Consider the following 27,814-nt stretch of genomic DNA (forward strand, 5'->3'; position numbering starts at 1 on the left):
GGAGGAGCCAGGAAGGCAACCTCAATTCTCGTGGGAATAAAATAGTGAAAGTGCGCCCTGTCTGACTCCATCCAATGCGCTAATTTTTGCAAAAGTACTTTGTAGATTGCAAGGATAATATGACAGAGAGATTGGAATGATGATGGTAAGAATGTTTCGGGGTGACCTGAAGGCTGAGCCCCGACCGCACCAGCTCTCTAATCTGCCATTTGTTGGGAAACAACAAGAGGAAGCCCCCCACTCTCCACCCCACAAGTGGCTCAAGGCTGCAGGTCCTGAGGCTGCTGAGGCCCCAGGGACTGGCCAGCGGCCTAGAGCTCCCGCCCCAGCCCTTTCCCAGGCTGCTGCACCCCCAAAGGAGGGGAAGTGTCCAGGGCTACATTTTACTCCAGCACATGCTTTTGTTTCCAGATGGCTTAGGACCAAACCCATGTCGCTTTGCCGCAGCCTCTGCACGTGGGAGCTGGGCCAGCTGGACGCCTGGGACACTGCGGGGTCCCTGGGAGAGGCTGCACAGCTTCTCCCCAGCAGTGCAATGTCACTGCGGTGGCTCGCTGCCTCAGCCTGCTGACAGCCCCTCCGCTCCCTCCACCTGCTCGCAGCCATCACCCATGGTGTCCGATGGCAGAGCTGTGCAGGGGGAGGCTGGGGGAGCATCTTGGGCCTCAGCCTCCAGTCCCTGAGGCTGACAAACACCCAGCCAGGGGGAGCTGCCTGCTCAGTGAGGGTGCAGGTTAGTGGCAACTGCCACATCCGTATCCTGCCGTGGGGAACAGGGACAAAAGTCTTGGCTCTACCACTGAAGGGTCCTGTGACATCAGCAAACTCACTCCTCCATTCTGGGCCCCGTATAGCTCTAGCTGTCATTCTTCAAAGCAGAATATTACACCGTTTCCAAGGTTTGCATTCTTTTTGTACTTAAGAATCATCAAGTGATAGAGACTTGAACCTCTATTATATCTAATAAGCCTCTTCTATATTCCAAACCCCATGCCAGCTGACTTCCCTGTATTTTCTTATTTAATCATCACAGCAACTGTATGGAGGTACTGCTATTACCCATTTTACAGATGAGGAAACTGAGGCTCGGGTAATTATTCGTTAGGATTAACTTTGGTGGCAGATGACAGGGAACACCAAGTAGCTTATGCAAGATAGCCCCCAAGATCCCTGGCAGCTACACGGTTTTTCTCTAGCATGGAGAATTCCAGAGGCAGTCGCCCACGGTGGTTGTGTAATGTTGGGGACCCAGGCTCTTCCGAATTTTGTTGCTTTATCCTCCATTCCCAAAGCCGCCGCATTGTCACAGGGCTGCACCTCTTTAAAGACATTCCTGGAAGTGACTGTGCCCCCTCTTCTTGTATGTCATTGGCCAGTACTCAGTCATGTGGCCACATCTAGCTGTAGGGCAGACTGGGGAATATAGATGGTCACATGACAGCTAACATTGGGCACTTTATTACAATAACAGTTATGAGTGGTTAAGAGCAGAGGCTGCCTGTGTTTAGTCTTGTAACCTTGGATCATTCATTCATTCATTTACTCAACAAATGTTCATGGAGCACCTATTCCAGTCTAGGAGCTGGGGATACAGAGGTGACCAAAAGACAAAAGTTCCTGTCCTTGTGGAATTTACATCCTGGTGGATGGAGGAAAACAAACCAGGTGAAACATAGTGCAGTGCTGGGAGGAAAATAAGATAGGGAAAGGGACAGGAAGTGCAGTTTTAGACAGGTTCTGGGCAGTGCCCTGATGGGAAGCTGGCATCTGAATACAGACCCAAAGGCTCTCTGGGTGAGAGTGTTCCAGGGAGGCGAACTGTGGTGCAGAGGCCCTGAGGCAGGGCCATGCCTGGCCTGATGGGGGAATGGCGAGGAGGCAGAGTGAGGGCAGGGCAGCCCTTGGGGCTACTGTCCAGACCTGGGCTTTCCTCTGGCTGAGAGGGAGGCTGTGAGAAGAGGTGCTGAGGGGGAACCAAGAGTGATGAACAGAATCACTGCTGCTGAGTTGAGAATAGACTGAAGGGGGCAGATGAGAGTAGGGACACTGGTTAGGGGACTGGTACTGTGATCCTAGCAGTGACGGCGAACCTTTTGAGCTCGGCGTGTCAGCATTTTGAAAAACCCTAACTTAACTCTGGTGCCGTGTCACATATGGAAATTTTTTGATATTTGCAACCATAGGAAAACAAAGACTTATAATTTTGATATTTATTTTATATATTTAAATGCCATTTAACAAAGAAAAATCAACCAAAAAAAATGAGTTCGCGTGTCACCTCTGACACGCGTGTCATAGGTTCGCCATCACTGTCCTACAGAGATGTGATGGTGGCTGGACCGGGGGAGGCAGTGCGGTGGGGAGAGGTCAAGGGCTTGCGTTTACTGTCCTCGAAGGCGTAGCTGGGAAGATTTGCTGACACACGAGCTGTGGGGAAAGGGAAGGGAGACTCCAGGCTTATTGGTGAGCGACGTGAAGGGGAGAGTTGCCCATCTGCCAGAGGGCACAGCGGTGAGTGCAGCGGGTTTGGAGTCAGGGCAAAGGGGGGCCGACGAAGAGTCTGGGTTTGGACAAGTTGAATTGGAGGGACTAACAGACCACGCGGAGAGGGCAGGAAGGCAGGTGGGGACTGATGCACCTGGAGTTCGGGGAGAGGCCCAGGCTGGAGGTGTGAATTTGGGAACATTTAAGGCAAGAGGCTGCAATGAGTTTAAGGAAGGAAGTGTGGTTACTTAGACTCTCTGTCTCAGTTTCTCCATCTGCGTTATGAGGATTAAATGCAGTGGGATATAAAGCACTTAGACCACTGCCTGGTACATCTGTGCTCGTCGTGGTGGCAATTATAGCGGCCTAAGTTTACTGAATCTACGACATGGCTGATGAGTGGTTTAGGGACTGTGTTGGGTGTCCTAGGGGAGGGCTGCCTTATTCTGGCATTCAAGGACCTTCGAAGCTCAGTCGACTTCCTGACTTAACCTCTGACCTTCTCCCAAGCCTCTGCTCCCCTCACTCCAGGCGGATTGCCTGGTTCCTTCTTTGCTGCTGATCCTACAGACCCTGACACCTTCTCCTATCACCATCTCTGCAGGCCCGACCCCTTTACTGCTTCTCTGATACCTCCTCCTCCAAGAAGTTTCCCTCATTCGCACCCTCAGCCCCAACCCAGCATAAGGTTGCCCATCTGGAAACCCTCAGAGCCCTTGGGGTGCCTGTTCCTCTCTTCCTGGAGCCAATCTGCTTGGGTGTCAGATGGTATCTCTCTCAACCCCAGCCTAGGAGCTCCTATGGGCAAGAACCAGCCTGGTACATCTCTGCACTCGATGCAGCGTGATGAGCAGGCACTTGTGCCCATGTCCTCTGGCTCCCAATCCAGACACCAAAAGATCTACTGGCTTGTGAGTTCTGAGATTGACGCTTCCGTAGCAACGTGGTTGACACGGGACTCAGGAACCAACCCAGCTGCGTCCGAATCCCTGTCCTTCCACTTACTGGCAGTGTGGATAACACCTCTGTGCCTGTTTCCCTTTGGTAAAGTGAAAAATAAAAGGTTGATGGTGAAGATTCAGTGACTCCAATCAGGTGAAACTCTTAAGACAGATTTGAAGAGTTAGTACACAACCTTCTTCTTCTCCTCCTCCTCCTCCTCCTCCTCCTCCTCCTCCTCCTCCTCCTCCTTCTTCTTCTTCTTCTTCTTCTTCTTCTTCTTCTTCTTCTTCTTCTTCTTCTTCTTCTTCTTCTCTCTCCTCCTCCTCCCCCTCTTCTTCTTGTCATTTTTATCATGTTACTAGTGGCCTGGTGCACAAATTCATGCACATTGAAAGAAAATTAATTAGAAGAAATATTTTAATATTGCTATTTTCCCTTTCTCTATAAGAGAAGTGTCAACCAAATTCACAATCAACAAAGACAGATCGAAACACACGCATGCAATTGGCGTCAGCAAGAGCTTAATATGTATCATGCATGTGTGAGTCAACTTAGCCTTTTATAGATATAGAATAAACTTGCTTAATTAGACCTGCTTTCTGATTTAGCTAAACTTTTTCCAGCCCAGTGAAGCACCCCAACTTCTCTTTCAGGTAATTGACAGCAACACAGCAGTAAATGTCAACATGAAGCAGATGATTATTGTAGATCACGTAGGGAGAACAAAGGGTAAAATATTTTTAACTGCAGCAGTGTTTGACTATATTCTATGCAGTGAGAAAACCTGAAGTCATTTTCAAGGTCCACCATTTCTTACTTCTTTTCAGTCGGGTCAAGTTTCTAAGCTTTCTAAATCTCTGTTTTCTGGCTAATGAAAAGAAAATAGGATTCCACCAAGTCTCCTATCTACTTATTCCAGGACTTCTGTGAGGGTCAAATGAGATGAGGCATGGGAAAATGCTTCACAGACATTTGGTTAAAGTGTAAAATGTTTCCACTTGGCTATAAAGCAAGTTGTGTTCCTGAGCTGAAGAAACTCCAAGGAGGCTAATCGCTAGGGAGAGGAAGCCGGGTGTTGCTACGTGATGTCATTACCAGATGGACACTTAGCATATTAGCCTTTCATATAGATAGATAAATTAAGCACCACCTTCATCTGCAGCTGCTGTAGTGCCCATCCCTCAGGCCTGCCCGGTCTTACTGAGTGCCAAGTTCTAGGCCCACCTGGGGCAGCTGGGTTGCGGCATCCCACAGGCTATGGGAGTCTGTGGGGTCCTGGCTGGTGCCTCCTTGCTCTCAGGCCCTGCCTCCTCTTTGCAGATTTTAATGAGAATGGCTTCATTGATGAGGAGGACCTGCAGAGGATTGTTCTCCGACTGCTCAACAGCGATGACGTGTCAGAGGACCTGCTGACTGACCTCACGAACCACGTGTGTGCCTGGGCTGCACAGGCTTGGGTGGGACAGGCCAGCACCCAAAGGCCCAGATGGCAGACAGGGAGGTGCCCTGAGGGCTGGGTACATGGCTGGAGACAACTACCCCCCAACTTGCTGTCTTTCCTCCAGGATCAGGACTTCCTTCCATGACTTCCTTCCAGGGTCCCCAGAACAGTATGCCCAAGCCACCCATTCCAAGGGTCCCTCTCAGCAACACTGCAGGCAGGTGGCCCAACAGCAGCGTGGCATCCAATGAACACATCACCTTGTCCCCTTCCCCACATGATCCAGCATCACATAATGGCCAGATGTCCTGGAGTGACAGTCCAAAGTGTGGCAGGACCTGAAGACAGCCTCACGAACCCAGCAGGGCATGGGTCCACTTGTCCCTCAAGTGCTTTTGGTCCAGACGGAAACTAGAAGCAAAACTAAAACCTTGGAGGGTCATCACTGTCTTCTCTACCCACCTGGGCCCCTTGCAGTGCAGAGCCCCTGCTTGTGACTGGATGGCAGGAGTGGGTGGGGGAGATGTCACCCTGTTCCCCCCATACTCATTCTCACTCTAACGTTGTGCTGGAGGCCCCAAGAGAGCTCTTCCCACATGAGACCAGCCCACCAGGTCCTAGACCTCAGGGCACATGACCTCATGTCTCTGCATGTCTATGTCCTTGTCTGGGGTGGGATGGCAGCAGGGGCAGGAGAAGCCCTGCCTCACAGGGTCAGGGACTCTGGGATGTGTGAAGCTCCTGGCAGGGAGCCTCTGCATGCCTAACCCTAACCCTAACCCCTCCCTTTGGCCCCATCTCACTCTCTCAACCTGATTCCTCTCTGCTCCTCCCCCTCCCTGGCCAGGTCCTGAACGAGTCAGATCTGGACAATGACAACATGCTGTCTTTCTCAGAGTTTGAACACGCGATGAACAAGGCTCCAGACTTCATGAAGTAAGGTGTTCTGGAGCGGGGATGGGGGTGGGGTACGCCCAGCATAGTGGGGTACGGGGAGGGCCCCCCAGCTCCCTTCGGCCAGTGGGGCACCTCTGTCTTCCCAGGGGGGCGGGGTCATGAGTTTCCAAACAGACACTTCTGAGAAGTTAGATAAGCTAGAAAGAGCCGGGGAGCAGAGTTTTTTACAAGGTGAGAGGAGGGCTGCATCCAGGCTTTGCAGATTATGTGCAGGGTCCAACTTCAGGTGCGGCACCTCTGTGCATGGGGGAGATGTCACCTCTACAGCTGCTCCCAATGCCCACTGGGCTCTAGGACTGATCTGGGGAGTTGCCTTTGCCACTGCTAGTCCTCTCTCCTCCCCCCCCCCGCCCCCGCAACCTCCAGGGGTCACTAGGAGTTGGGGGTGCACAAGGGGTGTGAAGATTCTGGTGGTGGAGCAGCTCAGAGAAGAGCTCAAGCATTTCCAAACCTTGTTTTGGGCAGAAAGGGGCCTTCATGGTCACCTGGAGAGAATCAGCCATCTTCATATTTCCCTGGCGTGTTGCACAAGCTTGTTCGGTTATGAGCTGGGCCAATATTTCCCTGGCGTGTTGCACAAGCCTTCCGGTTATGAGAGACGCACCCTCCAGAGGCAGCCTGCTAGGGCACCCTGCGGATCTGGCATCTCTGCCTGCGTCAGCTGCTCCTGGGTCCTATTCTGCCCTCGGTCTCGTAGTCTAGGTGATTTGATGGCAAGAAAGAATGCCCATTCAAAACTATTGAACAAACCAATAAAAAAAGGACAGACACCTAGACCTCAGGGAGCACCGGTCAGGAACCAGGGCCTTCTCAGTGCCTGGTCTCTGCCTCTCTCCCCAGGAATTCCATCCTTAGCTCTACATGCAAACCAGCAATCTCTGCTTTGTCAGACAGGGCCAAATACGGCCTCCCCACAGTGGTCAAGTTCACATCTCCTTGGCTTCGAATGACCCTGTGACTCCTAAGTAATGACCTTCAGTTATGATTCCAACTGTGCAGAGAGAGAACGCAATTGGCCCAGCTCAGGTCAGGTGCCCACTCCTCTTCTAACCACCTGGATGGAGCAGAGGCTCTCCACTCCAGCGTGGCTGCTGGGAGCTGTGGCTTGGGCAGACTTCCTGTAAGAGGGTCCACATTTGGGACCACCCCACCCAAGGGTAATTCCTCTCCTTCCACACACAATTGAGGCCAGAATCCTGTCCACATTGAGCTTTTCTTGGAATCTCTCCCATTTCTTCCTTGGTTCCAGCACCACCAGGTCCTAACACCCTTTGCATTCTAGTGATGCGCAGAGTTGCTCAAAGAAGGCAGGGTTGGCTTGGGAGAGCTGCGAATTGGCCATTACTCAGAGAAGGGACGCGAGGTGGGCACGGGAGGATGCCGCTAGGACTGCCGCGAGCCCAGAAGTCAGAGGCGCCTTAGACCTGCAGGCTCCAAGTAGCTCATGGATTCTTTCAGCTCCTTTCGGATCCACTTCTGGGGATGCTGATGTGGCCACAAATTCCTTATCTGGTGACTCCGAGGGGATCACTGGACTGGAATCCAACTCCTTTCAGGCTCCAGGGGACTCTGATTAAAAATATGACTTTGTCCCTGTCCTGCCCTCACTTACAGAATATTGTTTATTTAATAAAGCAAAGTAAAAGCCTTTTCTTTGCCATCAGTTCATCATTTTTTGAAGGCAGGGTCACATAGAAATCTTTTTTATTAAGAACTGCTCATTCCAGGGCTTAAGTTCGCCGCTGACGCCAAGCAAGCTGGAATGGCCAGCTTTGGGGGGCAGGCTTCAAACCCCAGCCTTCGTCGAGCAGAGCCAGGCCAGATGGGATGAAGTCCACCAGGAAGAGATGCATCCTTCCTCCCTTCACTGAAGCCCCCCACCCCTTACCCCGACCCCTTTCCTCGCACCTCTCCACGCAGCCTGTACCGAGAGGTGCTCATAGCGCTCATTCCAGTTGGCGCCCGCCTTCCCAGCCCTGGTCGAGGGAGAAGACATCTTGGCGCCCTTGGGATGTGAGAGTGTGTGACCAGAATTCAGGGTTTATTTGCTTTGCTCTTTGGCCAAGCCCTGGAATGAATTTGGCCCCCACGGGGACCCTTTGGGGTGCAGCTGGTCAGGGACCCCGGGACACAGGAGGAGCCCCTCTGGGGTCTCTGAGAGCTGTTAGATGCCTATCTGGTGGGAACATGGTTTTTCTTACTTACACTGTCCTGGGGGAGGGGTCTAAATGCTGGCTCTCAGGAAGGGCGGTTCCACCCTCTGTACTTGAACCTGCTGTGGTCCCTTTGCCTTCAGGTCCTGTCTCACTATTCATGGGTAATAAGGGCCCTGTTGCTGGTTGGAGTCCCTTGATCAAATCCAGGGACCCTGGAATGTTGGAGGAATCCTGTGGTTACACACCTGGCCGGAGGTGCCCATCCCAGATCCTGTCCACTGAGGGGCTGTCACCCACATCCTGTCCCCTGTCCCAGGCAGGTGGCCTCCCAGGAGGTGGAAAGCAGCAGCCTGGAGAGAGCAGGCACTCCGGACCCTGGCCTTCCCAGGCCACCTCAGGCCTGTGTGGCCTCAGAACCCATTCCCAGGGCCCACTTCTGGCCCAGAGGTTCCTGAAACACAAGATTCCTTGAAGAGTGGCTCCGTCCTGGGTCTCCCCCTCCTGTCCTGGGGGGAGATGGCAAACCAGCCTGTCCATGCCAGTCTGGGGAGAACACAGGGAGGTGCGCTTCTCCTGGTCACCACGGAGTCCTTTAGGATCCCAAGGGCTGCGTCACCCCTGCCCCTCAGCCTCCACATGGACCCTAGGGAGGATGTGTAGTGGAAAAACCAGGACTTGGGGGTCAGACCTGGGTTCAAACCCTGACGGTATCATTTCCAAGCTGTGTGAGCCTGGGTAACGTCTCTGAGCCTCGGTGTCTTTATCAGTAACTTCACTTCTCTTACACGTTATTGTGCGGACTAAACAATGCTGGGCCAGGGCCCGGATGGAGCTTCCTTTGCAGATGACACCCAGTGCTACTGTCTGAGGTCCCCTCATCCTCATTCTCAGACATGGGCTAACGGGGCTTCCTCGATGACACCAGTGGAGGCGGGTGGAAGGTATTTTTGCACCTGAGACTCAGGAGCCCTGCAGTTCTCAGTTCTACCTCCTTCAGCTCAGGGGGAGACGTGGGTGAGCAGGTCCCCGGGCACCACTTTATCTCGGCTTGAACCCCTTGGGCTGAGCTTTCCACAGCCCTGAAGACCTAGTGCCATGTGATCCTCAGATACTGCCCTGCTGCGGCCACATGCCCCTGGGGCTCAGAGGAGAGGAGTGCGGGATGGTCATGGTAGAGATTTTATTCCAAAGAGCCAGCCCGGTTAAGGCCACGGCTCTCGGGCATCACGATCTGAACTCAAAGTAGACGTCTCTTCTCTGCCGCTCCTGGTAGGCGACCCTCTTCCCTGACGGGAATGTCTGGTAGACCTTCCGGTTCTCGGGGGAGACTCTAAAAAGGTGCCACTTATTCTTCGCGCTCAGAGGAGGCCTGGGGGTAAAGACAACGTCAGTGTTATGCCAGGGAGGGAGGGTGACAGTGTCCAGCCACAGCCCCACCTGCCCATTTCCCAGCCCACGTTGACCCCGACCCTGCTGGTCGCTCATCAGCTTAATATGTGACATCACCCTGCACTTGACATAACTTATATTTGCACAACAGTAGAGCGGCTAAGAGTGAAGACGTGGATGTCAGACAGACCTGGGATGGCTTCTGGCCCAACTCTTGCTAGAAGTGCACACATATCAAACAAACTGATGTTGGTACCTCCCTCTTAGCTTTCTGTTGAGGAGTAAATGATGCAATGCATACAAAGCACATAACATAATGCTGGACAAGGAGCAGACACTCAGCAAATGTTATAAGAAATGGTAATGGTGATGGTGTTGGTGATGGTGGTGGTGATGATGACAATGATGGTGTTGGTGATGATGGTGTTGGTGATGGTGATGATGACAATGATGGTGTTGGTGATGGTGGTGGTGGTGATGACAATGATGGTGTTGGTGATGGTGGTGCTGGTGATGGTGATGATGACAATGATGGTGATGGTGTTGGTGATGGTGATGATGACAATGATGGTGATGGTGTTGGTGATGGTGGTGATGACGATGGTGTTGGTGATGGTGATGATGACAATGATGGTGTTGGTGATGATGGTGTTGGTGATGGTGATGATGACAATGATGGTGATGGTGTTGGTGATGGTGGTGATGACAATGATGGTGTTGGTGATGGTGGTAGTGATGATGACAATGATGGTGTTGGTGATGATGGTGTTGGTGGTGGTGGTGGTGGTGATGATGGCAATGATGGTGTTGGTGATGATGGTGTTGGTGCTGGTGATGATGACAATGATGGTGTTGGTGGTGGTGGTGGTAATGGTGATGATGACAATGATGGTGTTGGTGATGGTGGTGATGGTGATGATGGCAATGATGGTGCTGGTGGTGATGAAACTCATGGAAGGCCAGGAGGCAATCTAGGAAAGGGCTGAATGCAGGCACTGACCCTCTCACTCCCTACCACCTGGGTGGCCCTCTGTATTGGGCATGAAGCCATCAGCAACAGGACAGGTTGCCAGGCGTTTTGGAGAAGAAACAAAGCTGGGGTGTCCTGGGATCCCCACAGCTGTGGGGGGTGAAAATCCTGCCCAGAGTGGTTTCGAGAGGAGATCTGACTCCAGGAAAGGCCCCACCCTGTCTCCAGGTTTGGACTGACTCAGAGCCACCCCAAGGAGATGGCTCACCCGGGGCCCTAGAGTTGGCATCAGGAGACCTGGGTTCCTCCAGGTTCTGCCTCCCACCAGACTTGCCACCTGGCACACATTTCCGAGACTATTGCTAAGCCTCAGAGCTCCTATTTATAAAATGAGCGCATCTGTATTGCAGAGAGAACCTCTATGGGAAGAGTTGCTGCTTTATCAACAATGATGATGGCCAGGCTCAGAGCTCGTGAGGTAAGCAAGGGGTGAGAATGGAATTAGAAAGCCAAGATCTGCCCGCTGACCTCCTGATGCCCCCTACCCCACATGACACCTGGATGGCACAGACTTCTGATCGCCCTGGCTGGGCATCAGGAGGGAGAGTGAGGAAACCGTGTGCCCGATCATCTTGCAGGGGGAACGTCTCTCCCAGACAAAAGCAGTGAGGTGCAGGCAATGAGGGACTTTCATATTTTTGTCATATGGACGGTTGGACTTTGAAAGCTATTTCAAGTCCTTAGAACACTTTCCAAGTCTGGTTGGGGTCCAGGCACCGATTCCCTGTTCTGGGTAGTGCCCTCCATGTCCATCAGAGGGCAGCAGCTCCTTGCTGCTCAGGGCGCTGCACCAGCGTTCGGCTGCCATTGCAGGGAAGAAGCTTACCAATGCAGCCCAGCAAAAATTCAGGTGTTTGCTCCCAAACTCCCAGTGCATCTGGCTAGGTTCCTAGTATCCTGAGGCTTCCGGAACCCTGACCCTTTGCGGCGGTTCTCAACCTGTGGGTCGCGACCCCTTTGGCAGTCAAACGACCCTTTCACAGGGGTCGCCTAAGACCATCCTGCATATCAGATATTTACATGACGATTCATCACAGTAGCAACATTACAGTTACGAAGTAGCAACGAAAATAATTTTATGGTTGGGTCACAACATGAGGAACTGTATTTAAAGGGCCAGAAGGTTGAGAACCACTGCTCTAGGGCAAGGTCTTAACTCATTTCTCAGTCTGGGCGCCCGCATGCCTGGCTGAGGGCAGGTGCCCTGTGGACATGTGTTCGTTAAATGCATGGATGGAGGGAAGGCAGGCACTCACAGGTCAGTGGGGATGGGGTACCGCTCGCGCTCCTCCACAGGCAGCACGAAGTAGGGGATCCGGGGCACCAGGCCTGTCTTGTCTCGATAGTGTTGGCGATGCTGCTGTGTCAGCTACAGGGGACCGAGAAAGAGATGGCCAGTGGTGAGTGTGCAGGAGTGACCGTGGGCACTGCAGTCCCCGCCTGGCTGTACCTGAGCCGGGGTGGTGTCTGTCTCCCCTAGTGCCCCCAGGAGTCCCCAGCGGGGTGCCCTCTCCGGGCCGGCTTCTCATCTGTCTAATGGGGATGAGGACACCTCCCCCCCCCGCCCCAGCTTCGCTATGGAGAGTAAATGAGACAAGTGACCAGCAGAGGTGAGGCATGCGAGGCCCGGCTCAGCAGGTGGCACGGGTACGCTCCGTGTCTTTCTTTCTCCCTCTCCCTCCCTCCTGGACAGACCGTGCTCTGGGTGAGAGCCAAGATGGAGAGCAAGGCCTGCCCAAGCCCACTGAGATGGCCCCCCAGCACCTCAGAGTCTGACGGCATCCACCGCGTTCCCTCCCTGGAGCTCCCTGTGCACCCATGTCCTTGACCAGGAGGGAGGGACGTTTGCAAGGGGGTGAGTGAGAGAGAGGTTTCCAGGACCAAGCAGAGATGAGCCCGGCCCCCACAGAGGTAGCCAAGCACCATGCCTGCAAGGACAGGTCTGCACCAGGCCAGAGCAACCAGACAAGAACACTGGGGTGTGGGCAGGTCCCCTCCATTTGCCTCTTCCTTCTGGGGCAATTAGGGTCCAGTTTGGGGCTGAGGTCCACTGGGGGCACATCCTTAGAGGCCGGTGGAGCAGGAGGTGTCAGGTGGGCACCTGGCTCCAGGTGGGCATGTCCAGTCGAGAGCAGACTTGGGGCTGGAGCTAGGTGGGCGCTTAGTGGGCCCTTTGTGCATGCATGGCTCATCTTGGGGATGAATTTTCAGCCTTTTACTCAGGGAGGAGATAAGGAAGGGTCCACAGGGCCAAGAGGCCACAGGGCAGAGAGGGGAGGGCGGGCACATCCCCAAAGGCTCCAACTCTCCCGTCGGTGGTGGGGGAGCAGGGGCAAGCGTCACTGGAGCCCCTGGGTGAGGGGAGATCAGGTCTCTGGGGGTGAGTGGTCTCCCCTGGCCCAGCCCACCTGGTAGAAGCGGGTGAGCTCGAGGGAGCGGTCACTGTCCAGGTTGAAGCGGGTGTAGGTGGGCTTGAGCAGCCAGCGGGCACAGTGACTCTGCATGAGGCTGGGGCTCGGGGAGAAGATGGTCGGGAAGTGGCCGCCCTTGCAGAAGCGGGTGTGGCTCTTCTCCATGGCTGCATTGCGGTAGTCCTGGAAGTATTTGAAGGTGGTGGTGCCGTAGGTGGAACCGGAGGAGGAGGCCACCCCGGGAACATGGCCTCTGTATCTGTGACAGCAGAGGCGGGAGGGAGAGGTCAGGGAAGGGCTCCAGGGCCACCTCCACAGGAGGCCCTTAAAACTGGGGGTGAGGCCAGCGGGCCCCGTGGCTACCTCTGGGTCTTGAGAAGCTTCCTACAGCGCACTGTCCATCTCAGTCCCTGGGTGCGGGGGGGGGGGGGGGGGAAACGAGTGAAAGAGATTGTGGACCTCTTCATGCCCTAGACCTCTAGGGTGGCCACATCTCCAGACCAGAGGCTCACACAGGGGCCGGAAACAGTGGCTTCCGTCCTGACGCCCTCAGCAAGGCTGTGGGCAAATCACTCCCTCGATGGCCCCCTTCAGGGGCTGAAGATGTGAGGTCTCCTGCAGCTCTGAGCTTCTGCAGTTATTTCATCAAGAGGCCGAGAGACTGCGAGAAGATGGTGGGGGCAGCAGGGACACGTGCTGAGTGTGTGGGGCCTGGGCTTGGAGAGCTCCAGCGTCGCTCCCAGGAGGACTGCACAAGGTGCAGCCTGGAGCTGGCCAGGTCCCGGAGCTCGGAGAGCTGTCCCTCTGCAACCAAGGAGGCCGTGAGGCGGACTGGACACTGAGCAGGACGGGGGACACAGAGAGCACAGCAGACACCGTGCGCTCAGCCCCCCGGGGAAGGGAGACACACCGAAAGCCACGGCTTTATTTAGGCAAAGCAAGGGGAGAACTAGTAACTTCCAAAAACCGTGAGCATCAGACTGCGGGCAGGACAGAGATCAAAGCTTTCCCAGGGAGCACAGCTGCGGGCTTCCCTTGGCTCCTCAGCCTCTGAAACCTGGCCCCGCCCCTGCTGCCACTGAATGGCTCTTGACGGGGCCACCAGCGGCCTTCCTGCAGCATTGGACGTGGTTGCCCTCTCTCTTCTTGAAACTCCGCTCTCGGTTTTGTTCATGTCCTCTCATATTTTCTGTTGGCTGTCACCTACATCTCTGACCTGTTCCTTCTCAATGTCCGCCTCATTTTGTTCCTCCTCTGCTCATGGCCTCTGGACCGTAGGGGCGATGGGCGTGCCCTGGCCTTAACCTTCACCTGTGTGCAGATGACCCCCCGTCTGCACACCCAGTCCAGAAGTTCCCGCCAAGCTTCAGACTCCTGTAGACAGTCGCACACAAAACGTCTCCCTTGGGTGTCCCCCGGGCGTCATCTCCTGCTGGGGTCCAACCCCAGCGGGTCCAGGGGTCTCCAAAGGTGTGGACGGAGTCGGCGAAGAAGGAAGGACATGGAGACAGCGTTCAGTTGATCAGCAGCCTAGCCAGGATCTCCAGCCAGGATCTCCAGCCAAGTTCTGGTCTGGATCTCCAGAGAGGTTCTGCTTCAGATCTCCAGCCAGGTTCAGTCACCAGGTTCTAGTCAGGTTCTCTTGCCACGTTCTATAGTCAGGTTCAGTCCAGGGTCTATTGCCATGTTCTCTCCAGCGAAGTTCTTCTGTCTCCAGGCTCTGTGTAGGTTCTGTCTTCTGAATTCTGTCTCATGAGTTCTGTGTTCTAAGTTCTGAGTGTTTCTGTCTTGTTACAACTGTATTTATACCAGTTGATTCAATCCTATCAATCTCTATTACAAAGGTTAGGGCGTTTCTTATCTCCATTCCAGGGAGAAAAGATTATGTAGTTTAAGCATGATTGTTCGTATTTAAAGGGATTAATTACCCGCCTGGCACTTAGTTGAGGGGTTTTATTCCCTCCCTAACTTCAGGGGGAAATCCCTACCTGGGGATTCAACCTTTCTCAGAGAGGTGACCTTGGTTAAAACACAGCGCCAAGAAGGTGAGCAAACATATTAAGAACCGTATGCCATATATGCCAGGTCCCTTGAAACAGCAAGGATGGACCGGCTCCCGGCAATCTCCCAGCCTCACCTTCCCCAATGTCTCATCTCATTGAAGAGCACCTCCCAGATCTCCAAGTCAGAAACGTGGGTGCCCGTCTCCCTTGGCTGTGCCCCTCTGTGGGAAAATAGTGTTCGGTGACAAAATCCTGCCAACTAAGAGATGATGCAACAACACAATAATACAGACACTGTTAGAATGACTGGGGGTTAGCTTCCAATCTGTTTAAGGACAGAACTCAGAAGAGCGACCAGGTGAGGGCTGGTTGCAGAACAGAAAGCAAATGTAAAACCTGGCAAAGTAAAAAAACAGTTTAAACAACAGAAATTAGGGAGTGGGGAGAGGGGAGATGGAAGTGCACTTACTAAGAATTTCTAAAGCAGTCAACCCATGGCATCTAAAATTGAAACATGTCATTAAACACACACACCATAATGACTCTAACCCTCCGATGGCTTTCATATTCTCGCTGTCTCTCTCCTTCAGAGGGATCTTTTATGAACTAATATCTCCTGTGATGAATTAGCATTTATCTAAGCCGAGCTATTTTTCCATTTTATGTCAGTATCTTTCTCTTCTGTTAATTCTAGTACGATTAAGTTTCATGCTTTTCACGCTAAAGTAACCCCTCATTCAGTATGATTATATTTTTGTAAAATTGCCTTGTCTATCTTCCTATCATCCACCCATCTTTTTTAAAAAACATATCTTTTTATAGATTTCAGAGAGGAAGGGAGGGAGAGGGAGAGAGACAGAAGCATCAATGATGAGAGATAATCATCAGTCAGTTGCCTCCTGCCTGCGCCGCACTGGGGATTGAGCTAGGCAGGTGCCTTGCCTGGGAAGCAAACTGCGATCCCCTGGTTCACAGGCCGATGCTCAACCACTGAGCCACGCCAGCCTGGCCGTCCATGTCGTCTTTTACCTGACTATACACATAAAGAGAAACCTGGACTGAGGTGCACTGAGGGCTAATTCTGGTGAATGCTAGGTGTTTGGATTGAGGGGGTGGGGTGGCATGGCTGCTTTCTTCTTTGTCCATGTACCTTCTTGTTAAGAGTCAGATGACATTAAGAGTTCCTTTGTTGGGAACCTACTATGTGCTGGCACAGTGCTGGGTGTTTAGGGAATTACCAAGGTCCACACAGCTCAGCCCTCCTTCCCGAGCCTACCCCCTCATTCAGTATTATTGAGTGTGGGGTGTGCAGGGGCTGTGCTGTGTCGGGGCTCCAGTGCTATTAAAGGGGGGAAGGCCCATTCCCAAGGGGAGGGCGTGGAGCTCCATGAAGGGTTTGCACTGACTGAGGCTTTGAGGAGAACCTCAGCGTGGAGGGGGCAGACTGGGGTCTGGCTCTCTTCCCCCGCCCATCTTCCGGGTGCTGGTGTTACCCAGAGTTCTCTTCTCTCTTCAGAGGCCCACTCCCTCTGGGGGAGCTCATCCGTGGCAGACTTCCATCGCCAAGGTCACCCAGGTCGGGGCTGAGACCCACACCCCCAGCCGTGCACCAGGGCTCACCCCAGACTCCACACCCAGAACGACTGACACTAGCCGGCTCCTCCTCCTGGATATCTCATCCTGGTTCAGGCCCCCCACCCCCCAGGTCCCCCAGATCCACCAGGAACCAGGAGTCCCTGCCCTCCTCCACACCCAGCTCCTCCCCGAGTCTTGCGTGCTCCCTCGTTAGGGCCTTCCCACTGTCCTCTGCTAAGGCCTTCCTCATGCTCACCTGGGCAGTCTTGGATCTCCTAGTTCATGTCCTAGGCCAGTGATGGCGAACCTTTTGAGCTCGGCGCATCGGCATTTTGAAAAACCCTAACTTAACTCTGGTGCTGTGTCACATATAGAAATTTTTTGATATTTGCAACCATAGTAAAACAAAGACTTATATTTTTGATATTTATTTTATATATTTATTGGGTTTTTTTGTGTTTGTTTTTATTTTTTTTACAGAGAGGAAGGGAGAGGGATAGAGTTAGAAACATCGGTGAGAGAGAAACATCGATCAGCTGCCTCCTGCACACCCCCCACTGGCTATGTACCCGCAACCAAGGTACATGCCCTTGACCTGAATCGAACCTGGGACCCTTGAGTCCGCAGGCCGACGCCCTATCCACTGAGCCAAACTGGTTAGGGCTATTTTATATATTTAAATGCCATTTAACAAAGAAAACTCAACCAAAAAATGAGTTCACATGTCACCTCTGACACACGTGTCATAGGTTCGCCATCACTGTCCTAGGTCAAGTTTCATCCCTTCCAGCCCGACGTCCACACAGATGCCAGAGCGATCTTTCTCCAACGCGCCGCAGGTCACGGGGCCCACCGCTCGTACCCCTTCCCCACGGGGGCCCTGTGCCCAGGAATGTTACTCGCATCCCTGGGGCCCCACCTGCTCTCCAAGCCTCCAAGCCTATCTCCTCCCGCCCCTCAGGGCACTTCCCCCTCACTCACTGGGCCAGGGCCCTCTGCCACCTTCCCTGACCACACACCCTCTACCAACAGCTCTGCTTCACAGTAGGATGACCCTTCACGCCCACAGACCCATGCTAGTTCATTTCCTCTGCTAACCTGCGTTCTCCTTTACCCCCGGCACCTACACAGCCCCTGACATATGACAAGGTTTCAATAACTGTTCTCTGGCGGCGGCAGAAGTCCAGAAACCCGGGGCACCGTGTCCCGGAATGCGGTTTCCTAAGGGGCTTGGCTCCACCACAAAGCGTGCCACCCACAGTGGCCTTTGCGCTCCTCTAAAGAAAGCAGCTATAGAAATGTGACGTGTTCTGTGATTCTTCTCTCCGCCACCCCAGCTCCCTGCGCACTCCCCCTCTGCTCGCTTCTCCACCTTCTCTGAATGCCAAGGCATTTGCATGCCAATGGAACAGAAGCCCTCTCCTCTGCAGCGAGGTTCTGCCTGGATTCTGTTCAGAACTTGCTCTGGGAGGGGCATGTGTGCGTGCACACCTGCAAATGTGCTCATTTAGTTCCACTCAGCGGGCACGCCGGGGCTGCCTAGGCCTGTGTCTGTGTGTGTGCATGTGTGTGCCTTGAGCGTGACCCGTGCAGTCCAGGCGGAGAGCCTTCGAAGGCCCGTGTTGTTGGTCGTGTAGCAGGTGGATGTGGAGAGGAACAGGGGACTGGCAGGTCTCACGCCGGGGCATCCAACAGCCCCTGCGGTGCCACCACACACACCCCTGGGCCCTTCCGCGCTCCCGTGTGCCTCACCCCCCTGCAGACCACACAAGTGCTCGGCCGGCCCCTGGGCAACGATCACACGCGTAGCCTCAAGTCCACGGTGGTTACTGTGGGGCAGGGAGCAGCCCCTCCCTGCCTCTTCATACCCCAGGTTGGCCCCGTAGCTAACATGGAAATTAATTACCACGCGCCATCGGGATCCCCTGAGCAGCCCTATTAACTAATTAACTTGTTACTATTTAGCGTGTCCTGCTTCCACGTGCGCCCTCTTCTCCACGGCACTTCCTGCAGGTCCCTCCCCTGAGCAAAGCCTTCCCGGCTCCCCACTGCCTATGAAATGAAGAGCAAACCGGACCAGGCGCTCAAGGCCCTGCTTGACGTGAGCCTCTGCGAACGGTGTTTCCAGTCTCGCCGTCCCCTTTCACGCGGCAGCGTTTCGACGCCAGCCAGACAGGCCCCTTGCTGCTGTGGACGCATATCCTGCCGGCACCCCCACCCCGGCGTCCCACCGGCCACCCCTCCGCCCAAAGACCCTGCTCTCCTCCTCTGGCCACGTGTGCTCTCACCCATCCCTCAAGGAGCATTTCCCATACCCCTCCTCCCAGAGCAGTGGTTCTCCACCTTCTGGCCCTTTAAATACCGTTCCTCATGTTGTGACCCAACCATAAAATTATTTTCGTTGCTACTTCATAACTGTCATGTTGCTACTGTTATGAATCGTAATGTAAATATCTGATATGCAGGATGGTCTTAGGCGACCCCTGTGAAAGGGTCGTTCGACCGCCCAAGGGGTCGCGACCCACAGGTTGAGAACCGCTGAGCTAGAGCCTCTTCTGACCCGCCCAGGAACCAGGCCTGGCCCCTCCAGGGAACTGTCTTTGCTCTTTGTGCCTCTCGTACGGCCAGTCCGCATTCTGCTGATGGTAGTTACCTGGGCCCTTAGCATGTTCTTTCCTGCTAAACTGTAAGCTCCGTGGGCAGAGGGGCTGCGTTCTACTCCCATCTTCATCCCTGGCATGCCTGGCACTCAGTAGATGGCACCCTGTAAATATTTGTTGAATTGAACTGACAAATGGAGGCACATTTTTAGGGGCTGAGGATTCTTCTGGAGCCCACAGTCCCTGTCACAGAGCCCAGGTCTCTCTCCAGGGCCCGTGACCTCTGCAGGAAGGTGCGAGAGGCAATGGTTGCCCGTCTGGACACACCTGCATCCTCCGGAGCAGAGAGCCTCTGTTTCGTGCCCCAGGATGCACCGGTCTGTCCGCGGGCCTGCGCCTCCAGAGCCAGAGCCAGAGCCAGAGCCGGAGCCAGAGCCAGAGCCAGAGCCAGAGCCTGGGCGGAAATGGAAGGTGCTTGGGAAACGCAGCTGCCAAATCTGCCCGCCCTTCCCCTCACCTGGGCTGCACCTGTCTCACCCTGGGAGGGGAGATCTCTGCCCAAAGGAGTTGGCAGGAGCAGGCAGGGGTGGGCTGGGGGCAGCGTACATCGGCTCATACTGGCTCAAGAGAGCCAATAGCTAAATTTTGGGGATGTTTGCAAACCTGTTGTTAAATGGGTCAGCATTAAAAATGAAATTAAAGTTACAGTTAAAGAAATTATATTGAAAATAATGGTAATAAATACTCAAAGCTCATCACTTCCTAATTATTTTATACACTTCACTACTGTCTGTGTCCTTGGGGTGATTCCTGTCATTGCATCTGTATGGTGGGACTTGTGTGCTGCCGTGTTGCTGCGCATCTCTTTCCAGCTCTGTTCAGTGACATCATATTGATCGCTTGAGATCAGCTGTGGCAGGAGTATTTATAGCACAGATGTGAGTGAATGCTACAAATCAAGGCTTTTTCTCCCCAGAGAGCTGGTTGTTAAACATTTACCATTTGTTAAACATTTATCTGTTGTATGGGGTTCCACGGAAAGGGGCACAGCCACCTTATGGGACCCCCTCCCCTTGACAATGGCAAGTGTAGAATGCACTGATTTCAGGGCCCAGAGGCCACTGAAGTCTGGGCCCAGCCCAGTGGCAGATATGGGCACAGCTGCCACTCTAGGCAGATGGAGGGAGGGACTGGGGTACAAGTCCTCCTGCCCTCCCTCCTGAGCAGGAGCTATGGGCATCCAGGGCAGAAGCAGTCAGGGCATGAATGAATGCACAGCGTCAGGGCAAGTGTTTGCACTGAGATCCCGGTGCGGTGCAGTGGGAGACAGGGCAAGGAAATGGATGTCACCAGATCTGACCTGCAAGCAGGAGGCACAGAGTGTCAGTCACTGGGCCAGTCTCACCCCTTACAAGGCTTTGCCATCCCAGGGACTCTGCCCCAAGTGTTCTCTGCTCCCTGCAAGGATGGACACAGGCCAGACAGTGCAAGGTGCTTGAGGGCTGTGCCACCCGGAGCAGCGAGGGACGAGAAGCAGCATCCTGGCCAACTACTCTGAAGACAAGCATCCTGTTCCCCATGGTGCCTGGAATCAAGCCTTGAACACGGCAGGGATCTTAGGATAATAGCTAATAATTGGAGGGATTGGGGGAGAGGGTGCTGAAATCACAAAGACCTGACTGGGCAACTTGCTGAATGACCTTAAACGTTTGTAAAGAGCCTAGCACAGTGCCTGCCACATAGTAGGTGCTCATATATGGGAGCTTGCGGTGCTTCTACAGGGCATCAAGGAGCTGGTTCCAGCCCAGCTCTTCCATCCCCAGCCTGGGGCTCAGGCAAGTGCCCCCAGGACCTCAGTGCTGGCATCTAATACAGGAGAGGGCTGGGTTACATGGTCTCTGAGGTCCTCACTGCTGTGGATAGTCTCTGCTTCTGTGAATGAAACTGGGAAGGGGGGATGATTTGCGTGTCAGAAGAGACTGGCTGCACTGAACATCCTGTGATTAATGTCCGGAAAGACACACACAAATAATAATCATCCAAGTGCGGTGTAACTCTCAGATTCCTCCATTAAGTTAACAAAATGGCCCACGAGGCAGCATTTGGAAAGGTAAGACAACTCAGTTCTTCCCTCACTGATGGGGATCTTCAGGGAGGGCATACCCCTCCCAGGAAGATCCGGCTGAGAACACAGTAGCTCCAGGCTCAGCGGCTCACACTAGCCCAGTCCAAGCTTAGGGCCTTGTTTACGATTCACCTGTTATCACAATCTCTAGCTCAGCCACAGGTCAGAGTGCTCAAGGACACTGCACACAAGAGTGGTGGCCAGAAAGCATGCTGGGATTGCTTCTAAAACAATCATTCCACCCCACCCCGCCCCCATGCAGACCTACACAGAGTGGGGCGGGGGGGGGGACATAGGGGAGAGTTAATTCAAACTAGAGACCTTGGGGGGCTTAGGGAAAAAATATACCAAAGTATAAAATCAAACTTCATGATAAACACCCAGGATGTGGTATAAACATACTCTCCAAGGCTGTAAACCCTCAAGGCCCACCTCCCCTCCCCCCATCCGTTTTTGTCTTAATACAACGCCTGGCATAGCCCAAGCACTGGACACATCTTTACCAAATGAATGCCCACATGAGTGAGTTAGTGGGAAACTGTGACCCGATAAATTAGTTTTGTCCGATGGGAACCCAAGTTGAGCTCTCCAAGGTCCTGACCACAAATGGGAGGATTCATAACTCCAGTACCAGCCCCTCCTTACTACACTGCCTCTGTGCACAGAAATGGCTTTAATAACATAGCCCCTCCAATGTCCTGCTTGCTGTGCCTCGAAACAACCCAAACTTCATACAAAATATATGGCGAGGTTGTGTGTTCATCTTTCAGTTTGTTCCATTCTCAGGGGAGAGAGAGCACGTGAAAACCCGCCTGCAGAACTCTCAAGACATTCATTTCATTCATGCACTCTCTCATTCACTCACCCGTTTTATACAGATGTGCTGACACCGTGCAGGTGGCTTCTCAGAACCCAGCCCCTGCCCTCGATGCCTGTGTTGACTGGTAGGAGAGATAGGACAATCCTATACCTTGGAGAGGGGGTTGGGAGCGCAGATCTCAGACGCTTTGGGAGAAACAGCCGGAGGAAAACAGACTTGCATCTTACATGTTTGGAGTTTGAAAGCATCTAGAGCAGTGGTTCTCAACCTTCCTATGCCGCGACCCTTTAATGCCGTTCCTCATGTTGTGGTGACCCCCAACCATAAAATTATTTTCGTTGCTACTTCATAACTGTAATGTTGCTACTGTTAGGAATCGTCATGTAAATATCTGATATTTAGGATGTATTTTCATTGTTACAAATTGAACATAATTAAAGCATAGTGATTAATCACAAAAACAGTACGTAATTATATATGTGTTTTCTGATGGTCTTAGGCGACCCCTGTGAAAGGGTCGTTCGACCCCCAAAGGGGTCGCGACCCACAGGTTGAGAACCGCTGCTCTAGAGAAAGAGAAGGTAGGTTTGACCCTGCCTCTCAAGACAAGGCAGCCCTGGGGCTGGACACTCAAAGCCAGCACACTGTGAGGATGAGCTGAGCTTGGGGGGGGGGGGGCGGGGGGTGAAGAACGGAACACAGGCCGGTGGACAGCGCCCACCACTGGGCATTACTGCTGCCTGCTGGGCTCGCCAGAGTCTTTGAGCCCCGCCCCCAGGCGCCCACCGTGTCTCCTTCACTTCAAACGACAAATGCCAAGGCTGCGCTGGGTGCCCCAAACTGTGCTGGGGGCCGAAGAGCCTGCTCACTTTTCGGGGATTCCTCACCTTCTCGCTCTTGCCTGGGCACTCCCTCTCCTCCCCCTTACCCGGCCCCCCTCCACTGAGGCTCCCCCTTACCCGGCCCCCCTCCACTGAGGCTCCCCCTTACCCGGCCCCCACCCACTGGGGCTCCCCCTTACCCGGCCCCTATCCACTGGGGCTCCCCCTTACCCGGCCCCCACCCACTGGGGCTCCCCCTTACCCGGCCCCCATCCACTGGGGCTCCCCCTTACCCGGCCCCCATCCACTGGGGCTCCCCCTTACCCGGCCCCTATCCACTGGGGCTCCCCCTTACCCGGCCCCCATCCACTGGGGCTCCCCCTTACCCGGCCCCCACCCACTGGGGCTCCCCCTTACCCGGCCCCCATCCACTGGGGCTCCCCCTTACCCGGCCCCTATCCACTGGGGCTCCCCCTTACCCGGCCCCCACCCACTGGGGCTCCCCCTTACCCGGCCCCCACCCACTGGGGCTCCCCCTTACCCGGCCCCTATCCACTGGGGCTCCCCCTTACCCGGCCCCCATCCACTGGGGCTCCCCCTTACCCGGCCCCCACCCACTGGGGCTCCCCCTTACCCGGCCCCCATCCACTGGGGCTCCCCCTTACCCGGCCCCCACCCACTGGGGCTCCCCTGATCCCGGCCTGGGTGGGGTGTATTCTGTGCCGCTTGGACCGACTTCCTACCTAGGGGGGTCTGGGGAGTCCCCGCGGGCGCCCAGCCTACAGGGAGCGCCGCCCCCTCCCGGGAAGACCACCCAGCCAGGCCAAACACTGGCTCCTGGGTTCCTTCCAACCCCAAGGCGCGGGGCGGAGTTTCCAGGACGGAGGAGGGTTTTGTGGAGGGAGAGGGAGAGGTTCCCCCGCACCCCCCAGCCCCCACCCCCCACGGCTCTGAACTGCGGGTCTGCCCGGGAGGGGAGGGCCTTACCCAGGCATGAGGGCAGGGGGCACGTAGGCGGCATTGAACTCGGACAGTAGGGTGCCCGCGCTGCGAGAGGCCATGGTGGATGCGGCGAGCGCGCAGCGAGCCCTGCCTCTGGGATTCGGCCCGCGGGTCAACAGCCCGGTCACCCGGCAACCGCGCGCCTGGCGACGCCTTGGCCTCCGTGTTCTGGGGCCCACGCGCGCCCTCAATAGCCCCTTCCGAGGGGCGCGCCCTGAAAATGCTCCATTCTCCTGGGGCCCTTCTGGGTGGCCCCGCAAATCGCCGCCTCCCCCCTCCCAACCCCCCATCTTCGCGTTCACATCCAGGAACGGGCTCATCTCTAGGCTTCGCTGCGGTGAGCGTGGTGATGCTCAGATGCAGATGCGGGACGCGGGACGAATGGAAACGATGAGGAGGCCGGGCTGGGGGCGCCCTTGTCCTCCGCCATGGCCCGGCTTGGAACCCCTAGCTCTGGAGGAGGCGCAGGAGGCAGCAGCCCCACGGGCTCAACTCTGGGAGCTTGAGTGGCCGCGCGCCCAGGTCGCCAAGGGAAATGGTCCTCAGCTCTCCTGGGAGAGTAGTTTATGGGGACAAAAAGCAAATGGTGGAGAGGGCGGAGCGTGGGTTTACATTTGTCCCAATTCCGCAGCTCGGTCCCACCTGGAGAGCAAGCCTCGGGAAGGCCTGGGGAGGGTCCTCCATGACAACGCCTCCTTCCTCTAGCTGTCTGGTGCCCACACCCGGGTGTCCCAGTGACCCTGACCCCAGCCCGGGGCTGAGTGGGGTAGGGAGAAGCCTTCGGTCTTGCATGGAGGGTGAGGGTCTGGTCACAGCTCCTGCTGCTTGGAACTTGCACTTAGACCTGCTTCCCCAGCAACCCGGGAGAGTCCTGGCATCAGCACGAATGGGCTGCAGCTCACACTTGTCCTTCACACTCTCATTTCATCTGTGGATGGAAGTGTTATCTTCACAGTTTGGCTCCGCGGATGGCAGCTGATGAGGCCCACAGACGCTAATGAGCTCACAGGCCGCTCAGCAGCCAGGATCCTCGAGGCTGTCTCTGACAGATAACAGTGGGACTGGGGGAGCCAGGGCTTCCATGAGATGCAAGAAAACTGAGGTCTGGGGAGGAGAAGGAACTGAGGGGGAATGAGTGGTGGCAATCGAGGTGGGAGGAATCTTCGCCCACCTTCGCACTGCAGTCATAACTATATTTCTAAGTTCCCTGTGCAGAGCCTGGGCTACAGTAAGAACACGTTTATGCAAGTTGTAAAAGAGCAGCCCTCCGGTTGGTGCGCGACACTCCAGGACGCTGTTTCTAATGACCCATCACCACCCAACCCTGGGACAAGGTCAAGGGTCCACTCCCTTCCCCGTTCTTGGCTCCTGAGCTTCCCTGCCCATGGACCCCTCACCCTGTGTCTACTTGACTGTGTTCTAGTCCAGCGGTCTCCAACCTTTCGGACCTCATGGACCACCAGTGGTCAGCGGACTAAGTCCATCTAGCTTTTGTGCTTGAGGTCCAGCGCTGTATCATATTCATCCCCGAATCCCCAGGGCCTGGTACCAGGAGGGGTTCAGTACATGTTGGTTGAGTAAATTTTATATTAAGAGTTACCGAGCCGAAACCGGTTTGGCTCAGTGGATAGAGCGTCGGCCTGCGAACTGGAAGGTCCCAGGTTCGATTCCGGTCAAGGGCATGTACCTGGGCTGCGGGCACATCCCCAGTAGGAGATGTGCAGGAGGCAGCTGATCGATGTTTCTCTCTCATCGATGTTTCTGACTCTCTATCTCTCTCCCTTCCTCTCTGTAAAAAATCAATAAAATATATTTAAAAAAAAAAAAAAAAGAGTTACCGAAATGGGTAAGAGGAGAGTGGAAATTTTTTAAAAAGTGGGATCTGACTCACATTTCAGAAGGCTCGGCTGGCTCAGCTAAAGGATGCTATGTGTTGGCAGGGTGGAATTGGCCGGTGGAACCATTTCACAGATGTGGAAACTGAGGTTCAGCAAAGCTTAATGCCTTGCGTAGGGCTTTTCCCCAAAGATACATAGGCTCATTGGAGGCCTCATGAAACTCACCCCCTTCAAGAGAGAACCTCCAGACAGCCTAGGGAGGAGATGGATTTTTTTCCTATCACATGGCACCAAACCTTACAAAGATCACTGGATGACCTCATGAATGGAACATGCTAGTCAATTTAGTGTTGTGTTTGTTTTTTTTTTTTAAATAAAGAGACATTAAATTTATATATTTTTAAAAATGTAGACATTCACTTGTATTTGATAAATGCACTATGTTAAGATATTCTTTGAGTCAATACGGTTAGATAAAAGTGAAAAAGGAGAGTGGGAAATGGGGAAGAAAAGAAGGAAAAGGAAATAGAACATAAATAGAAAAAGAATAATAAGTCAAAGTAGCGAGGAAGCGCCTAGAAGGCGGGAAGGAGGCTCCTGGCCCTCCTGCAGACCGCTTGGGCTGTAGAATTCAAAGGGAGTCAGTCATCAATCGCTTGTTAGCATGCTGTGAAAATGCAACGCTTCCCTTTTTGAATCTTAAAATCTGTTCCCACAAATCACCAGGCTCCCTCTCTTATCCTGCCGACATTCTCTGGGCCTCCTGCTATACACCAGACACTGTGCCAGGCCCTGGGGATCCAGAGAGACAGTGCCCTGGGGTCTCCCAGCCAGCAGGGGGAGGTTACTGGAGCAGCCCCGTGAAGGGTGAGATGGGAGGGGCAGAGACAGCACAGCGGACCCTAACGCAGCCTGGGGACAGGTGCAGGGGCCGGGGCACTTCCAGGAATGGACACGCTGAGTGAGTCCAGGTGAGGAGGGTGGGATAGGGGCATTTTGTGCAGAGCAAGCAGTAAGAGCAACGGTGCAGCTGGTTCTGCAAAGGCTGCAGGTGCGAGGATCGCAGTGCCCAGGGTCCCTTTCCCTGAGTCCCTCCTCAGGTTGCTGCTGGGAGAAAGGAGGGGCAGTTCTCCTTTGACCCTTAGAAATTCCCCCCCCCCCCCGCAGCATCCTCTCCAGCCCATCTCACTCCCCACCCCAGGCCTCTTCATCCCCAGGCCCTGAGGATGGGGCTCGGTCATTGCCCTGGACCATAAGCATTGCCCTTCTGAAGTCTTCATAGCCGCGAATCTGCAATCGTGCATAGCCTGGCTCCAAAGGCTCCTCCATCCTCCCAGACCCAGTGATCCCAGGGCCAGGCAGTCAGGACCCAGCCTCGTGGGGGCACAGTCTCTGTGAGGACAGGTGAGGAAGTCCATTTTCTTCTTCTCTTAGGGCTCCCATTTCCAGGGGACCAGCCACCAAGCACAAGTTGGATGTTGTCTGGTAGATACTGATTTTTCTGGCTGGGGACCCCTGGGTTAGAATTTCCATGTGGCAGAATATGACCCCCGCAGAGCAGCCAGGCCTGGCCCATTAGAGGCCCCCTGAGCCTTGTGAGCACAGGGGACCCTGGTGGCCAACTTGACTGAGGGGAAGGGGGGGTGGGGTGGCATGGATCACCCTGAAACACCAATGCAACATCCCAGCTTCCTGTGCGCACAGATCATGAAGTTCCTTCTTCCCCGTGGGAGGGGGCACCCCAGCCACATGCCCACCCTTTCACATTCATGCCCACTCCCATCTGCCCACTCCTGGTGGCAGAAGAGCTCGCCTAACAGGGTAAGGCAGAGCCCCACTGAGGTGTGGGCAGGCAGCTGTGCCCCGGGAACTAGGAGAAGACACCTGGAGCTGGACAGGGCTTTATCTGGGAGCCAGCGGCTGCTGAATAATGAATTCCAACTCTGTCTGCATTCTCAGGCTGCACGCTGGGTGCACAACACACACACACACACACACAGATGCACGCTGGGCTGACAACTGGGAGGGGCGGGAGCTCTGTGAGTGGAGTCTCGGGAAGGAGCAGCTCTGCTCTGCTGCCTGGGTCTCTGTGGGCAGCATCGGAGGGGGCACGGAGGGAGGAGGCGGCAGCAGAGAGGAGGGAGGCGTGTGAGCCACGCTCCTGGGCTCGCTCCTTCCCAGCTGCTCCCGCCTGGCCGTGCCCGGGCTCTCCACACCAGC

At 54.6% G+C, this 27,814-nt stretch overlaps 2 protein-coding genes across 2 annotated transcripts in view; one reads left to right on the top strand and one right to left on the bottom strand.

Moving 5' to 3' along the window:
• CIB4 (calcium and integrin binding family member 4) overlaps positions 1-7,464 on the top strand; it is a 65,419-nt gene extending 57,955 nt beyond the window's left edge. Inside the window, exons 7-9 of the mRNA XM_059660674.1 lie at positions 4,747-4,856; positions 5,715-5,803; positions 7,283-7,464. Of these exons, the coding sequence (XP_059516657.1) occupies positions 4,747-4,856; positions 5,715-5,803; positions 7,283-7,313 (230 nt within the window). The 3' untranslated portion in view covers positions 7,314-7,464. The remainder of the gene's footprint in view (positions 1-4,746; positions 4,857-5,714; positions 5,804-7,282) is intronic.
• Positions 7,465-9,204: 1,740 nt separating this feature from the next.
• On the bottom strand, positions 9,205-23,815 carry CIMIP2C (ciliary microtubule inner protein 2C). The gene is made up of 4 exons (XM_059660752.1): positions 23,742-23,815; positions 12,808-13,069; positions 11,656-11,768; positions 9,205-9,349 (listed from the first exon to the last, which is right to left on the bottom strand). Exons 1-4 carry the CDS (start codon positions 23,813-23,815, stop codon positions 9,205-9,207), a joined length of 594 nt encoding a protein of 197 aa, XP_059516735.1.
• Between the last annotated feature and the right edge of the window lie 3,999 nt (positions 23,816-27,814).

Source organism: Myotis daubentonii, chromosome 12, assembly GCF_963259705.1.
Source record: "Myotis daubentonii chromosome 12, mMyoDau2.1, whole genome shotgun sequence".
Classification (NCBI taxonomy): domain Eukaryota; kingdom Metazoa; phylum Chordata; class Mammalia; order Chiroptera; family Vespertilionidae; genus Myotis; species Myotis daubentonii.